General features: G+C 31.4%; 3 protein-coding genes across 4 annotated transcripts in view; 2 read left to right on the forward strand and 1 right to left on the reverse strand.

The window, feature by feature from the left end:
- Positions 1–17,871, forward strand: part of LOC130815718 (uncharacterized) — a 102,186-nt gene that overhangs the window by 31,542 nt on the left and 52,773 nt on the right. The gene's annotated exons all lie outside the window — the stretch shown is intronic.
- LOC130814949 (heat stress transcription factor A-4c-like) lies at positions 12,036–14,750 on the forward strand. Of its 2 annotated transcripts, XM_057681246.1 has the most exons (3): positions 12,036–12,416; positions 12,530–13,108; positions 13,650–14,750. In XM_057681246.1, exons 2-3 carry the CDS (start codon positions 12,890–12,892, stop codon positions 14,649–14,651), a joined length of 1,221 nt encoding a protein of 406 aa, XP_057537229.1. In that variant the 5' UTR covers positions 12,036–12,416; positions 12,530–12,889; the 3' UTR covers positions 14,652–14,750. The 2 variants fall into 2 exon arrangements, with proteins under 2 accessions (XP_057537229.1, XP_057537230.1); XM_057681247.1 differs by lacking the exons at positions 12,036–12,416; positions 12,530–13,108 and adding an exon at positions 13,266–13,322.
- On the reverse strand, positions 15,865–17,838 carry LOC130814950 (uncharacterized). The gene is made up of 2 exons (XM_057681248.1): positions 17,488–17,838; positions 15,865–17,384 (listed from the first exon to the last, which is right to left on the reverse strand). The coding sequence occupies exons 1-2, from the start codon at positions 17,833–17,835 to the stop codon at positions 16,794–16,796; spliced, it is 939 nt and encodes a 312-aa protein (XP_057537231.1). The 5' UTR covers positions 17,836–17,838; the 3' UTR covers positions 15,865–16,793.

Consider the following 17,871-nt stretch of genomic DNA (forward strand, 5'->3'; position numbering starts at 1 on the left):
CAGTTTTCCCACCATCCGTCTATAACGATCTTGATCTGGCGCTTCTGCCCCTTCAACGATTTGTAGACCATGATTAGCTACCATAGGAGTATCTGCTGGCTTGTAGTCTAACATGTCTGTTTCTACTAAGAGATCTAAAATGTACTTTCTCTGATTGATAAATATCCCCTTCTTTGATCTTAGAACTTCTATTCCAAGGAAGTATTTCAGTTGTCCCAAATCTTTCATCTCAAATTCTTGGAATAATTTGCTCCTGAGGCGATCAATTTCCTTGGAGTCGTTTCCAGTAATCACCATATCATCTACATAGATCACGAGGCATGAATTTGATTTCCACTCAGCCTGAGGAACAAAATATGGTCTGAGTTGCTCTGTTTGTAGCCAAATCTCTTCATTGCTGTAGTGAATTTCCCAAACCACGCTCTAGGGGATTGTTTCAAGCCGTATAGTGCTCTTACTAACTGCGAACAACTATTTGACCTGTTTTCGTGGAGCATGCTGTTTGCAATTACTAACTGCGAATAGGTCAAAACAGTTGTTCGCAGTTAGTAACTGTGAACAACTATTTTGTCTTTTTTGACCTGTTTGCAATTCACTAACTGCGAACAGCCCCAAACCTCAGGTTTGAAAATTTTACGCTTACTTTTGGAATAAAGTTGAAGCTTATACTATTTTGTTCATTTTTTTGATAAATTGTCTTATACATTTTAAAATTTTCTTGTGGTTAGGACATTGGACTCTGAATCCAGTATTTTTTGGCAATTACTCCATTATTTACAGTAGACAGACATGTAACTGGTGTTCGAATTTCAATAGGACTCTCTTCTATTTATTATTATTGTTCAATTTGATATTTTGATTAGGGCTGCACACGGTCCGGTCTGGTCTGGTTTGAAAAAAAAATCAGACCAGACCAGAAATTCCGGTCTGGAAATTTTTCAGACCAGTCAAAAGACCAGACCGGACCAGACAAGACCGTTCTAAAACGGTCTGGTCTGGTCTGGTCTACGGTTTTTTTTTTTTTTTTTAATTGAGTGAGAATCTAAGATAAACGATAATCTGTAGACAAAATACATCATCAAATCCAAAGCAGGCTGTAGAAGGGTTTTTCGGTTTGGGAATTAGAACGACAGAAAAATAAAATCAAAAACTTGAAGAGTAATTAACAATCTTAAGAGTCTTCAAACTTGATTGAAAATACTAAATTTAGTTTTCAACAGAAAAATAAAATCAAAAACTAAATTTAGGAGTTCATGAGTACTGTCACAAGCTCCTCTCAATTCCTCTTGATTAACAAATAGGTTCCAAAAATCACAATTTTTTCCAAGAATATTCATTAACATGAGATGAGCATTCCAAATTGAATCTATCCCTGATATAATTCATAAAATTGAGATGAGAAATAAAAAAAACTATTAATTTTCCCTTGATCAGTTAAATGGGTATTCCAAAAAGTTGAAAATTTTTCCAAAAATATCATTTCCTATAAAATTCATGAACAAAAGAAGGGCATTCAAAAATCCAATCATTCCCTAACAAAAATCCAGTAAAAATTGAAACGGGCAACTACATAATTAAATAATTTGAACAGAAAATCAAGTAATCAAGATAAAAAAAAAATCCACATTCAAGTTACTCAGATCAGAAAAACATCAATGAAAAAAGAGGCAAAGAGAAGGACCTCATCTTTGAGCATATGAAGAAGGGTAGTTTTCCCAGCATTATCAAGACCTAAGAACAAGATTTTAGCCTCTTTTTGCCATAACCCAAGAGAGGCTAAGATCCCATAAAACCAATCAAAAAGAAACATGATTTGTATTGGAAATTAAAATTTCTGGGATCTGAGCAAATTGAAACTCAACGTTGGATCAAGGAAACTTCTTAGAAATAAATGCAGCCGACAAGTAGTTTCATTGGAAAGAAATGGAGTGATGCATATGTCTGGAGAGAGAGAGAGAGAAATGGAGAGGTGATGCGATACTGCTGTACTGAGTAGCTGCCCAGCCCTAATCCCCTAAAATTTGATTTTATTACGGTTTTCCGGTCCGGTTTGGTTTTAAAATTTTATAACCGGGACCGGACCGTAAACCGTTTTAAAAAAAAAAACCGGACCAGACCATTTAGACCGTAGACCAAACCAAATATTTAAATTACGGTTTGGTCCGGTTTGGTTTACGGTTTAGACCAAACCGTGTTCAGCCCTAATTTTGATATCATTAATCGATCAGGGTAAATTTGTATTTTGATTGTTAATTTATAAGTTAAAAACAAATTAAGTGAAATCTTATTTAATATTTTATCATATAAATTTTATTAAAATCCATATTTTATATTTTTTAATGAAATACAATTTGAGATATTTATAATTGAAAATGTGCATTGATAAATGAAAAAAAATCAAATAAAACAATAATAATAAATATAAGAGAATATAATTTTTATTTTTGTCGATTCTACATTTCTACTAAACTTGCCAAAGGCGTGCGTTCATGAGCCCATCCTAGAATTTCGTTGAAAATTTGAAAAAAATGACATTATTTAACAACTTAATTCCAAAAATAAGCTTCGTGAAAACTTATTTCCCAAAATAAGCTTCCGTACATCCAAGCCTAGCCTCGGGTAAAATCGCTGTTACTAACAGCGAAAGAGGGAAAAAAAATATTAAAAACCCATAAGTCGCTGTTACTAACAGCGACTTATGGGTTTTTATTTTTTTTTTCTTTTTATGAACTAAAGTAGCCGTTGTTAATTAGAAAAATAGCCATTAGGAAATTGAAAATAGTCGTTATAATGATGCTCTATGTAAGTTTTACTCTCAATTTATAAATGTTTATACTTTTTTTGAAAGTTCACTTACGTGAATCCATATCCAATTACTAACACCATACCTATACCCTCCATCGTGACATATTGACCATTTAGACATTTCACCAACTTGATCAATCCAAAAAAGTGCTTCCCGATTAGCAACACCAATGGCCTTCAATCCCTCGACGACCTTATGTGGTTGTCTTTGCTCTGCAGTCTTTCCATACATCTTCTTCAACTTCACATTACCCATTTGGCGGTTGAAGTTACTTAACAAATGCCGCAAGCAAAACCTATGATGGGCGTTTGGAGGTTGCCATTCCGGCTCCTCCATGGTTGCTAGAATGCCCGCATGTCTATCGGAAATAACGCATAACCCTGGACTATGCATCACATGCTTACGAACACAGGTCATAAACCAAGACCACGCGGCTATGCAATCTTTTTCGACCAAGGCAAAGGCATTTCGACCAAGGCAAAGGCAAGCGGGAAGATTCCCTTGTTCCCATCTTGGGCAATGGCAGTTAACAATGTATGGCGATACTTACCATACAAATGTGTTCCGTCAATGGTAATAACGGGTTTGCAATACTTGAATCCCTCAATACTAGGTTGGAAAGCCCAAAACACGCGTTGGAAAGTTCTAATACTAGGACGGACATACACACCGACATCATTATCTTCCTTAAAGAACCACTCAACTACGGTCCCGGGGTTTGAAATTTGCAATGCCTTCAAGAAGCGTGGAAGAAGAGGATAAGAATCTTCCCATGTACCATAGATGGACAGAAGGGCTTGCTGTTTAGCACACCATGCCCGCTTATAGGTCACTTCGACACCGAATTGGTCTTTCACCATTTGACGCACAACAGAGAACTTAATTGATGGATCTTGAGCAACACAATTTCTAATAAGATTGTTAATCACGGAAGATGTCAAATGAATGTGCCCAGCTGACACGTTTTCAGTACTTAATACACAACCCCCATGCTTCCCTTTATACGTAATAATCTCCCATGATGGTGAATAGGAGCTCTTCTTAACCCTAAACCACCAACCACGCCCTCTCTTACACTTCAAGACTACCACGGTTTGATTTGAAGTCTCAGTTCGGTACTCAACGTTCCTACGAATATGATACAATCTAACAACGTCCAACAACGCATCCTTGTTATCAAACATCTTACCCTTTTGAAACTATCCTTCGTCGGTGTAGGTTGTATCACAATCCCAAGACCTTCAAGAGTTGTCCTCAATGTGTTACTAGTTGATCGAATTGAACCATTCCAAAAGCATACAACAGTCACACGAAATGAATCCATTTCAACAACAATACATACAAAAATCAACATCACCATACATTTTAAAATCAAGACCAAATAAAAAAAAATTAAAGTAAAAACGTACCTCAATAAGCTGTAGATGAACAAGAATTAGTAAATTGGAAGTTTAAAAACCTACATTCATGTGAAAGTTCATTAAAATCAAGTAAACCCTAATTTTTCGAATATGGAAAAAAACACAAAAAATTAGTACCTTACGTCAATGTAGGAAGATGAAATAACTAATTACTGGTACAAACTTGAAATTTGATGAGTTTAGTTGAAGGATTGAAGTTGATTTTAATTGTAACAGGCTCAAATTTCTTAATCTTAATCTTCCGATTAATTATTCCGAAATTTCTTTTCGAATTCCTAATCCTTTGGTTATCTAATTCAAATCACCTTTAATTCCTAAACCTTATTCCGATTTTTGTAATTTCTTCCAAATATTAAACTTAAAAATATATATATATTCTTAAATTTCTTTATAAGCACTAAAATATTATTTTATTATTTTATACTACGAAAAGTAAAATTTTAATATTATATTTACGGTTTTATTAAAACGTTACGTTTAAATTTCGTTTTCTTAAACTAACTTTACTACTTATCATTTTAACTTTACAACTTTGATTTAATTATTTTATACCTAAAAATTAACTATATTTTTCTTATTAACTTTAAGTATAGTTTTAACTAAAATTTTCTAAGTAAACTATCATATTTTCATAATCAAACCTTAATCATACTTTCCCATTAATCTAAAACATTTCACTAGCATAAACTAGAACAAAAATTTGATGAATCAAAATCCTTTCTACATCAATCCATAATGTTCATCACTTACACAAGCTATCACCATTTCCTTACACAAGTTATCCTTCTTCTACACTCCAAATTCTTACACATCCACTTACACACTCCAACTCTTACACATTCACTTACACACTCTAAATCACTTACACAAGTTAACCTTCTTTTTCATACAATCTTATGAACTAAAAAGTTGCCCAAAACCCATTATAAATACCCCTCCTTAGCCATGAGATCACTTGCACCCCCATCATCAAATCTTTCTACCATTCTTTCTTATATCTTCACTTCATTAACATCTTACTAACTTTATACCCTTTTTATTTGTTGAAGAATCAAATGAAGATGGAGCTTGATCTTATCACTTCTTAAGCCAATAATCATCAACTTTTGAAAAGTCAAGTATTATCTTTTGGAGCTTGGATATCATTTTCTTTTGGGTAATTGAAGATCTACTTCTTTGAAGCTTGGAACCTTGAAGACTTTCTCTTTTGGAGCTTATTTCCTTAAGTTCTTATTATCCTATTATTATTCTCTTACTTGGTTTAGCACCACCTTCGGAGGAAAATGGTACACATTTTCTTAACTCTCTCGTTATGTGATATTTATTTATGGTTACTCGATAATATTAAAGCATGATCAACATGATCTTATTTTAGTCATTTAAACTTTATATGGTAATATTAAAGTCATATCCAGTTTAGTGATATTTTTGTCAAAACAATAATACTTTTGGGACACTCGAAAAAAGAGTCATATATATGGAAATTTTTGATTAATATGATAATATAAATATATATGAATTTTACTAGTTAAATAAACTTATGTGTTTAAAATGATTCCATATCATCTTGGTGTTTTGATAAATTTTTAATCGATTTATTGGTAAAATAGTCAAACAAATTTATTAAAATGCTTAGCATTGTTTTTCTCTAAAACTCATTTCATATAGATTTTGGACCCTTAATAATTTGTCGGATTATGTTATTTTTATAGTGATGATAGATCCGTTTTACTATTTTACTAGTTATTTGATAAAATATGTTATTAAGTACTTAGAAATATTACCCTTGACTGTTATGATTATTTATGACACAATAATGACTTAGTTTAGCCTCAGGAATCTTAGTATAGCTACGAAAATTTGTTATTTAATTAATATTAATTTATTAGATACTAGTAATTTGTTTCTATTAAAAGGGTAGAATTGTCAAAAATTTGACTAGTGGAAGTTTGACTTATAAGAATGTAAACTATTTCGGTTTAGAGTCTTGTTTGATATTGCATGATATTGATTGTATGACTCTGATAGTAAGGTAACGTCGAACCATGGACCGGCATGTAAAATCCCGGCGTCCGTGTTAGCCGGCACGTAAAATGCGGTGTCAGACAGGGGGTCCGAGAAAAACCCATCCTGTGAAGTCTCGAGCATAACAGTATTGAGAGGAGTGACGACTCCCACCAAAGTTAGGAATTAGGACTACGGTCCTCACCTAACCAGACCCTTACATATATCAGTTGTCATTATTGTTGTGATCTTGTGATGTGCTATGATGGTAAAGCTATGAGGCTTAATTGAACTTGATTAAATAAGCATTAAGGTTACCAAGTATTTAGTAGCAGTAATGAACTTCTGCAAGTATTGAGAATGTAACTTAATGGCTTAGTAAAGGTCAATAATGAGTAATAACCTTCTATATTGTGCTTGATGATTATTTTGTAAGCATGATTTAACTATCGCATCATAAGCTTATTGAGAAAATTGTACTCGGCTTTATCGCTGACCGATTTAATCGGCTGTCATCCGTATTATGGATGACAGTATTTTGCAGGAAAAAAAATTAGCTCAGGTTTCGATCCAGGCCGCAACTTTAATTATTCTATCGAGGACTTAGCTTCAATGATTTTACTTGATGACTATATTGTACTTATGTTTTTTTATCGTATTTAAGTAAACCTTATTTTATATTTTCTCAGTTGTAAGATATATTTTTACTTGTGTTTTGAACATTTTTTTATTTCAAATGGTTTTTAGCAGTTCGGCGTTTTACACTTCCGCATTATTTATCTTAAGTATAATTATTAATGTTAATTATGTAACGAGAGTGTCGCTCCTGCTACATTAATGGTGCAAGGAGAAAGAGAGCTCGTAAGTGTCGAAATGGCAAAGAGAAGGCGTGAACTGAAATGAGGAGGAAGCAAGCTGGAAAAATAAATAGGCCAAAGTCGCTGTTAGTAACAGCGACTTATGGGCTTTTAATTTTTTTTTCCCTCTTTCGCTGTTAGTAACAGCGATTTTACCCGAGGCTAGGCTTGGATGTACGAAAGCTTATTTTGGGAAATAAGTTTTTCCGAAGCTTATTTTGGGAATTAAGTTATTAAATAATCTTATTTTTTTCAAATTTTCGAATTTCGTTTAAGTCATGCCAATATCCACCCAAGTAAATTAAGAACATAAGTCTAGTAATATATATATATATATATATATATATATATATATATATATATATATATATATATATATATATATATATATATATATATATATATATATATATATATATATATATATATATATATATATATATATATATATATATATATGTGATCAAATAAGAAGGATTTTAAGAAGGATTTTAAAATGAGAAGGGTGAGAAGAATTTTTGTTTGAATTTGTTTGGTTACTATATATACAAAAAATGATACTATGTTATAAATTAACAATATTTTAAAAATTATCTTATAGTTATCTTTCCGTGTAACATAGTTACTTTTACAATTATGAGTTTTTAACTCCATTGTGACCATATATTTTTTTATTTTAGTGAAATCAAGGGTGTATAGTCCTTTTTACCATTCTCATTTTCAACCCCTTCTTAATGGATTCCTCCACTATATATATATATATATATATATATATATATATATATATATATATATATATATATATATATATATATTAGTAGCAAATTCCGAAAAATAGAGACGTATTACAAATATTTTTAGGTCTTAATATATTTTCAAACCTAAAGTAAATAGTAACATGTTTTCCCTTCATGACTTCATCACAAAAAACTCAAGAGCATAAATAACCGTCAAATAATTTATTTATTTTTATAAATCACTTAATGGACTGTTTGAGGCCTTTAGTTTTGAACATTAAATGTCTTTAATATCGTTGATCCAACACCTTACGCATATATACAACTAACATTTAAAAATGTAATGTATTTTTATGAGAAATATAGTTGTTATATTAGGCTGGACTTATTGTGAATGCCAACAATTATTGGGGAAAACACGAGGTGCATACACTTTATAAACCAAGGAGTACGTACCATCCCAAGACCATAAATCAATAGGAAGAAGAACTTCAATAACTAATACAACTAGTCTTATGAGAGACCGTCTCTTCGAAAGACATATCTCAAACTCAGCCTATTAAAGATTAATTTCTACTTATCGTATTCTTAATGCTTACTTGCATTATTGTTAATGCTTACTTATCATATCCTTAATGAATACTTTTAATATCTTAAATGTTTACTTATATCATTCTTAATGCCTACTTATAATATTTTTAAAAATATATAATTTATCGGTCAAATTAAAAATGGTCTCTCACAATAATTTGTGTAACTAATAAAATGTGTATATCATCTTTATTTGTTGATATGTGATAAATGGTCCTAATAATAATACTTTTTAAGTGAGCTGACGGTTAGTTCAAAGAAAAATGTAGTACCAAGTCTAAAAGTTGGAGAAAAATCTACAAATTAAGATAATTCCATATTTTCAAATTTATAATGGAGATTCGAGAAGGTAACAGCATCAGCAGTGATAATACGATAGTAGTAGTATACTTTTTCATTGGATTTTTTTCATGTGTCTAGAAGAATTGATGTAATAACTTCATATTATATCCGTCAAAACTGATACTCATGTATTCTTGATTTCTTGTTCCACACTATATTTGTTATATTTAATTTTTTTACGTAATTTAATGTATTAATTTAATTATTTATAAACTTAATTATGCATAACTAAAAATTTTAAAAAGTTAATATTGTGAAAGTATGTGATTAGATAATTTAAATAAGATCCCACTTAATTATGTTTTTTCTCACACATTAGCCGTAATATATAAAAAAACTTGAACGATAAATAGTGTCAAAAATATCATGTAGTGAGTATTTCAAAACGAAAAAAGTAGTAGACTTTTTTTATTTACAAATTATCTATATTAGTGTAGAAACCCGTAGTATACTTTTCCTTAGTAACAATTTTTTCATGTTTCTAGAAGAATTGATGTAATGACTTTTTATTATGTCTGTCAAAACTGATAATCATATAGGAGACTTCTTTTTATTTACAAATTATATATATATATATATATATATATATATATATATATATATATATATATATATATATATATATATATATATATATAAGCGTAGAAATTCGTGTAATGCATAATTTTTTAGCATCGACATATGTAAATATATATATGATATTAAAAAATAAAGCTAGAAATGTTACGCAGTAGAAACACTCAGTTTGACAGTTATATGTATAAATTAACTCTATAATTTTAAAAATTGACAACAATATATTATGTCATATATTATAATCTCTAATTTACTCAAGATTAAATGTCATGTCATTTTTTTTTATCTAATAAATAAGTTTTATTTGACAAACTCTCTTTAGTATAATGTATGATTAATTTGAGATTTTATTATATTTGCTTTGATATATATATATATATATATATATATATATATATATATATATATATATATATATATATATATATATATATATATATATATATATATATATATATATATATATATATATATAATATTTTTTATGACATTTTATAAAATAGTTCATATTATAAATATTGAGTTTCGAACATATTCTTTAAAAGATATGCATAAACCAAATGGGAACATCAAATTGAATAAAAATAACATGAAGAATATTGAATTAATGACAAACAACATGTAAATGACCAAAATACTTCAATTAAAAAAACATGGTATATGCATAGTGTTCAAGAACTATAAATTGTCAATAATAAACTAAATTTTACTCGATTTGCTGAAAATAAACTCATTTATTGTTTATTTCGAATAAACAATTGTTGAAACTAAATTTACTTACTATCGATTAGTGATTATTTTTTTTGTCTTCTCGAAACTACACCAAATTAATGTTGTGAAATTATTTTGTGATTGAATTAAAAAATAGAAAAAATGAAATAAATTAGTAGAGGAGATAAATAGAAAAGATAAATTTGTAGATAAGGTTAAAAGATAGTAAAATTATTGTCAAACAGAAAGTGTTCAATTTTTCAGCCAAAATCAGAAAAAAAAGCTGATTATAGTAGTTATTTTCATTGATGTTAGCTTGTTACTTCTATTTTCTTTAATAAACGGCAAATAATTTTAAAAAAATTATCAAAGATCTTCATGACGACTAATTTAAATTACTAGCTTATCGATACACGTTTAACTAATCAAACCGGTCAGTACTAACTTTAGCCAACAGTTCCAACAAGCGGTCATTTTCTAAACTCGTACTCTATGTCACTACTTCTAGTTTTATAGTTCTCCTATTTCTAATGAATTTGCATCAATTTTTATTTTCGGTTGTCCTATTTATCTTACATTATTTTCTTATTTAAAAATATATACCAGAACCTTCTTTTAATCACAACTACGTATCTAAACTCTGTTTCAATGCACCTATAAAACGTGAATAATTTCCTTTGTGCCACGTATAAGGGCTGCAACGGATAATTCAATATAGTAATAATATGGGCCCTACTTTGATTTTCATTTTTCAGGGGAGATTGCTACCGAAGCACATACGTCACTGCTGGAGTAGAGACTGTTACATTATTTTTAGAAACGTTGACTTTATTTTGGTCAATGGATTTTTTGGTAAAAAGTTGAGAACCAATGGATTGTACTGAATCTCATTACTGTATGTGTTGTTTCTGGTAAAATAAATTATTGATTGTTTATTAAAAAAGATTTAAAAATATTTTAAATAATAGTTTTATTATTCCAGTCATTAATTTGTCAATAAACTAGCTAAAAGATAATTACCAAACAATGCCATAATACCCCAAGCGATTATATTAAAAATTTTGTCCTTCAATTGATATTATTGTTGAGGAACTTATGAATAATATATTAACAAATTCCTTTAACATTTGATACATGTATTAATAACTAATAAGTATTCCCTCTATCCCTCTAGAATTTGACTCATAATTTTTTACATATTTGAGTCAAAGTACATAAGGAATAATAATTATTTTTCTTATTCATTATTATTATTCTATTTAATTATATTTATTAATTACTCTTAATTTATATTTAATTCTCAAATAAGATTTTAATTGATTAATCTTAATATAAATTATATTAATATTAACAAATAACTATTTATAATTTTCAATTATGCAAAAAAAAATAATTATAATTGAATAGTTTCAACGAAATAAATCAATGCAAGATTAGCGTAGAAATCTTGAAAATAAAAAACAAAAATCTTAGGAAATTAGGAGCATTAGTATTAACTTTCACAAGAGTAAAAGGAAAAGTAAAAAAAAGGTGAATGGATTTGAAGAACTACAAATTAAGGCAATTAAATTAGGGGCTCAAACCGCCCGCTCAAATTATTTTTTATAACGCTTAGACGGTCGGATCTAAAAGCTAATATAATGCATATACACTCTTTATCTAATTTACATATTGGTAGTTAAATCCTTAGTATCCCTAAAATTACAATAAGAGTATTTGATAAAAATAGCTACAGTCATATACATTGTTTAGATAATATTAAAAGAAAAAAAAACGTGAATATAAATTAAAGAAGGTAAACATATTTTAATAAAAAATATCATTATAAATATAAAAAATGGACTTAAAAAATATGACAATTTCTTAAAAAGATAAAAATATATATTTTCATCTCATTTGCAGATTTTTTTTTCTTTTATATTTTTTACCTCCTAATCCATAATTAGTTGATTTGCACAAAAAATTTGTACACGTTAGCGGTTGCAAATGGCATGAACGAGAGGGAATATACGAAATTACGAAGCATTTGGCTATTCTGCCACCGCAAGCATCATCTAGTGAATGTGGCGAGGCAGTCAAAGGACATTTTTTTATTTTCTTCCAAAATCTATGACAATTAACAATAACGTAGAGTATATATAATTCTAACCAATTTCCCCCCTTTTGTTCAGGTAAACGATTCCTTTTAGGAGTATCAATTAACTAACTGTATCATTAAACCCTAGAGCAGGCTTCCTATTCCCAAAACTTTTGTTCATAAATCTGTGGTTTTGGGATTTAAACTCTTATGCTCTCATATTCACATGGGTCGAGATCAGCATTTTTCGATTTTGAGTTTTTTCTTTGAGCCAAAACGTCGAACACTTAATTGGTTAGTTTTCTTTTACCTTTTCAATTTACCATTTCTCCAAAGATTTTAAATTTCTTTTTTGGATTTTGCTTTCATTAATAGGTTATTAACTGTATTTTAATTTGTATATGTAGAAGTTTCTGGCAGTGGATTCTATGCGTAGAATTGAGGGATAGAGATTTAATTAGTGTTCAATTACATACTATTCACAGTGTAGTTCAAAATTGAAGCTTCTTTTGGCTTGGTTTATTGACAGAATTTGTTCTGATTCGAGTTTCAGCTAAAATTATAAACGCCCATTTGGTAAAATTCTATTTACAGCAAAATCTGGATAGTGGGTTTTTACAGTCTGCAGATTTTAGGAGGATAATAAGATATTGGGGAACATTTCAATCATTTTGGTTGATTTTGGTTATTGTAGTTGAAGTTTTGTTCACATGATCAGCGTCTATTTGGTGATTTTTGGCATTTGAGAAGATTTGATCTATATTTTTATGATGGATGAAATTCAAGGCAGTTTAAATGCTCTTCCTCCTTTCCTTGCAAAGACTTATGAAATGGTTGATGATCCCACAAGTGACCCCATTGTTTCTTGGAGTTCAAATAGTAAGAGTTTTATAGTGTGGAATCCCCCTGATTTTTCAAGGGACTTGTTGCCAAGGTTCTTTAAACACAACAATTTCTCAAGCTTCGTTAGACAATTGAACACATATGTAAGTCTTTTCAATGTTCATTTTGTGCAAGTTTTACTCTTTTAGCCCGTTTGTTTGTAAATATTATGAAAATTTAATGTAATTTATTATGAAAATTAACACATTTATTTAATAAAATGTGTTAGGCCGTGATTGTCACATAATCTCACCGTGGCATGGACACGGAACACCCATGGGCTCGGGCCACAAACCCACGGGGATGAGCGTTCGACTTGTATGTACACTTGGTGAAGTTCAATGTCCAAAATTACACGTAGGAGTATTAGCCCATCCAATATATATGCAAATTCACAACTCACTATTTTATCGTTGTGGATTCTTATCTCACATGTGAAGTATTTCCAATACTGCCCTTAGTAAGCCACATCATACCAGAAACCAGCTAAGGTTTATGACAATTGAACACTTTCTTAAATGTTAACACCATAGCACATTAGCATTACCATCGATACAGAATCAAATTGGCTGTTTGTGTCATAACTGATTTTGAGTAGTTTGAGACGTATTTTTTATGTTTGTGTTTATGCTTTTGATCGAACAGGGTTTTAGGAAAGTTGATCCTGATCAATGGGAGTTTTCCAATGATGATTTTATCAGAGGGAAACCACACCTAATGAAAAACATACACAGACGCAAGCCAGTTCATAGTCACTCATCGAATAATCTTCATGGACAAGTGAACTCTAACCCTATAACTGACTCCGAAAGACAGAGGTACAAAGATAATATTGAGCATCTAAAACATGAAAAAGAAGTTTTTTTGATGGAGTCACAAAGGCAACTACAAGAGGAAAAGGGACTTGAGTCGCAGGTTCAGCTTTTGAGGGATCGCTTACAACAAATGGAACAGAGGCAATATAGTTTTGCTTCGTCCTGTGCTGAGAGATTGCAGAAACCCGAGCTTGCTTCAATCCCTCCATTAGTTAACAATGATAGAAAGCGACGGGTTTTTAGGCCTGACCATTTTTATGACGAAACAAACAATGAGGATAGTAGCATATGTACCATAAGAACAAGTAGAGGAAGTCCAAAAGTTTGTTTTGGTTTAGACTTTGATCCCGAGCTCTTAGAGATGATGGAAGCATCCCTACATTTTTGGGAAAATGCGGTTGAGGATCTCGTAAATGTGCAGAGAAATCCAACCCATGAGGTTTTTGAATCCACTACTTGCACAGAGAGCCCAGCAATATCTTACACTCAACTCAATGCTGATGATCTATCAGATTCCTTAAGGATTGACATGAATTTGGAACCTCCTGCCGCAGCATCTGTAATCACACTGGATCCTGCTTCTCGACTCGAGACAGAATCCGGAACTGCTAAGGCTATGGCACAGGGAGTCAATGATGTATTCTGGGAACAATTTCTGACTGAAAATCCTGGTTCATCTGATGTACAGGAAGTTCAATCAGAAAGGAAAGATTCTAGACTTAAAGAGAAAGACAGCAGACTGTTAGATCATGGAAGATTTTGGTTGGGTTTTAGAAATCCAAATAGTATACAAGAACACATAGGACAACTTACTCCAGCAGGCAGCAACTGATAGGTATCATCTTATTTTTGACTTTGAGGCTTTAAACTTGGATGTAAATATAGGTATGATTGTTTCTCATGTAATAGAATTGAATAAGTTTTTGTTAAACTATAGTGTCAGATGCCCATTTTTCTACTAACATCTTGTTAAAATCGTCTCAACTTATTTTGCGAACTTACCTTTTGAATGAGGGTATGCCATTTTTGATATGGAGTTCCATCACTTGTTAAATTGCAATTTTGGGGAAGTCAAATATGTTCAGATGGTTTATGAGGTTTCTTGGTATGTTCGTTGATTTTTGGCTGTATATACATACAATTTGGAGAGCTAAGGATGCCCACGTTCCGATTTGATTTGGTTTGACACTAAAATTAAACTAGATCAAAATTCTGGTCTAAAATTTTTTAGACCGGTAGAAGTAGAACTAGGGGTGCACAGTAGAACTATTGCTAGAAGATTTGCCCTTCTGGACACCCACGTGCATGATTGTGTCTAGGCCTGAGCATTGAGCCGGGGTCCATTGGAGACCCTGATCCAACCCTTAATTATAAGGGTTTAAAAGGGTTGGGTTGAATAAGGGTTGGGCTGAATAAGGGTTTTAGTAAAATAAAAAAACATAGGGCCGGATAAGGGTTTTATTAAGTCTGAATTCAGGAGCTTGTACAGTGAATCACGACATACAAAACACTGTCATTCTTGGAGTGAAATTGAATCAAAACACATACCCACAGCTTAAAACCCTAAAATTCTCCACAAATTAAAACCCCAATTTTCACTGAATTTTCAATTCGTCATCCAAATACATAAATTCGATAATTGTTTCTCTAGTTGCCGAAGGAAAGGTTTGTATTGCTTCTCTCTCTTTGTTGTTGAAGTGTTAAATTCAGTAATATGCAAAAATTCAGTGGCGATGGTAAATGTTTTTGAAGATTTTAGTCAGTTTTTGATGTTAGGAGATAATAAAACTATGAATTTGGGTTTCTGGTTAGTTTTGCATGTGATTTGATTTTGTTGTTGAAGGTTCTTAGGTTATAAGTGTTTAATTGTTAGGCTCTGAATTTTTCCTTCTACTTTTATCTCATTTTTTCTTCTACTCAAATTTAATCGCACGAATACCATAAATAATGAGGGAAAAAGCAATAATGGGAACTGCTGCATTCAAGTTATATACTTTTTAATTTGCATTATGGTTTGTAATATTGGGTTTCTAATTTTGAGTTCAAATTGCTGCTTGTAATGTCGTATTGGGATGCATAGTAAGATGAAATATCTTTTCCTGTTAATATGATAATTCAGTTTACTCCAGTTAATTTTGGGTTTTTATTTTTCTGTTTTTTTGCATAAGTAAGTTAAACGGGTCGGTTCGGGCTTGATGGACTTGACCCGTTTAAAGCCCGGTTCCCATTTTGCAAGGTCCAGCCCGTTTCTGATAGAACCCGACCTGGCCCTTATCCGGCCCATTGGACAGGCCTAATTGTGTCCTCTTGGAAGTGTTGGTTCATGCAGTTTATGCAACATTCTTAATACGCCCTTTGTCCATTTCCATTTGCACTAGAGATTGAGAACTCTCACTTTGACACTATATTTGATAGTAAATTAGAAGAAAAAAGAAAGAGAGTGAAGGGGAAGGAAAGATAGGGGAGGGGAAGAGAAGAAAAACACTCCATTATTTGTATAGAAAGGAAAGGGAGGATAAGAAAGGAATTTTATTTTCTTTCCAAATATGTCATCTTATAGAGAGATTTGGATGCTAATAAAGTAAAGGGACTTAGGGGCCGTTTGGTTCGCACAAGGGAATCGGAATGGAATCAGGAAAGGGAATGAAGGAGAAAGAAATGGATTCCCCTAATTTAGCCTAGTTGTTTGGTTGTGTTCAGGAAACGGAATGAACTGCTGAATGATTCCCTTTGTGACTGTTTGGTTCAAGCTAAGGAATCAAAATTTGATTTTTTAAATTCTTTTATATTTTCTCCAAAAATAAGTAGTTGTTATATGATAAACTTGAAAAAATTATTTTTTGAAAAAACATAACTCTAAATAATAACAACGTAGCTCGATTAATTACATATAATGACTTGTTTGTAGATCAAAATACATACGAAAAGTGTTCTAGTCCTTTTCAAAATCATTCATGGAACCACAACATTAGATCTAAGCATTACTATTTCCTCCAAGAAGACTCTTAACATAATCACTTTTCAAAGCGTCGGGACACTTTGAAAATATGAGGAGCTTGTTTGGTTGTGAGGTTAGAATGTTAGCCACTTCAAAAACTTGGTTAGGAGTTACACCTTCTAAATTAAAAGATAGTAGTTCCTCTAACACTTTCTCAGTCTGTTCAACTACTTTTTGCTCACGATCATCAGTGCGGGCCATCACATTTGCCATAGTTGAAAGATGAACATTCATGTCTTTCATGAATGCTTGTAAGCTAGCCAACTCATTAGAACTACCTTCACCAGCATTTCCTCTCTTACTTCTTTTATTAGAAGTTTTTTCAGTTTTCATTTTTTTAGCAGGAGGAGAAGTAACAGTTTGAGTGGCATTACCACTAGCATCAATTCCCTCATCATCACTTGAATCAAGTGTAACTTGTGGAGGGGCAACGTTTTGCAAATTCTGTATTGCTTCAACATAATCTTCAGCTGGTTTTCCGGTAGCGTAATCCTTGCCGTAAACATTCATTAGTTCATGAAAGTGCGGAAATGAAACTCCAAACAGGTTTTTGCAATTCGGATGATTCTGAACCAAACATTCAAATGTACAACATCATCAAAAAATCTCAAACATAATTGAACCATACTGTTCAAAGTAAACAATGTCAAATGTACAAAGGTTGGCATACCTTGCAATACTCGTCATAAACAGCCCGATCTACAGAAATCATTTTTTTTTCATCATCCCAGACGAATCCACTTGTATTTAACATTTGAGAAATAGCCCTAAACTTGGCTACAAGTGTCTTAAGTCGAGAATCAATGTGTGGCAGAGCCTTCAAACCACAACCAGGAAGAGCCTTACCTATGAGCTCCTCTAAGCGAACCATGTAGCCGCTTCTAAATCCATTTTCACACCTCCAGTGAGGATCAACAGCTAACTCTGACAAGGCTTCCACAAGAGCCTTATCTTCTTGGGCAGTCCAAAATCGTTTGTTTTTTCCCCTTCCACCTCCACTAGCACTACTTTCATCCATCCTCTATAACATTCAATACAAATAAACAAAATTGAA

This window comes from Amaranthus tricolor, chromosome 6, assembly GCF_026212465.1.
Source record: "Amaranthus tricolor cultivar Red isolate AtriRed21 chromosome 6, ASM2621246v1, whole genome shotgun sequence".
In the NCBI taxonomy this organism is placed as follows: Eukaryota; Viridiplantae; Streptophyta; class Magnoliopsida; order Caryophyllales; family Amaranthaceae; genus Amaranthus; species Amaranthus tricolor.

Coding starts and splice junctions, on each gene's coding strand:
- LOC130814949 (XM_057681246.1), top strand. CDS start 12,890: ATGATGGATGAAATTCAAGGCAGTTTAAATGCTCTTCCTCCTTTCCTT. Junction 13,109..13,649: donor TTAGACAATTGAACACATAT/GTAAGTCTTTTC, acceptor TTGATCGAACAG/GGTTTTAGGAAAGTTGATCC.
- LOC130814950 (XM_057681248.1), bottom strand. CDS start 17,835: ATGGATGAAAGTAGTGCTAGTGGAGGTGGAAGGGGAAAAAACAAACGA. Junction 17,385..17,487: donor TTTATGACGAGTATTGCAAG/GTATGCCAACCT, acceptor TGTTTGGTTCAG/AATCATCCGAATTGCAAAAA.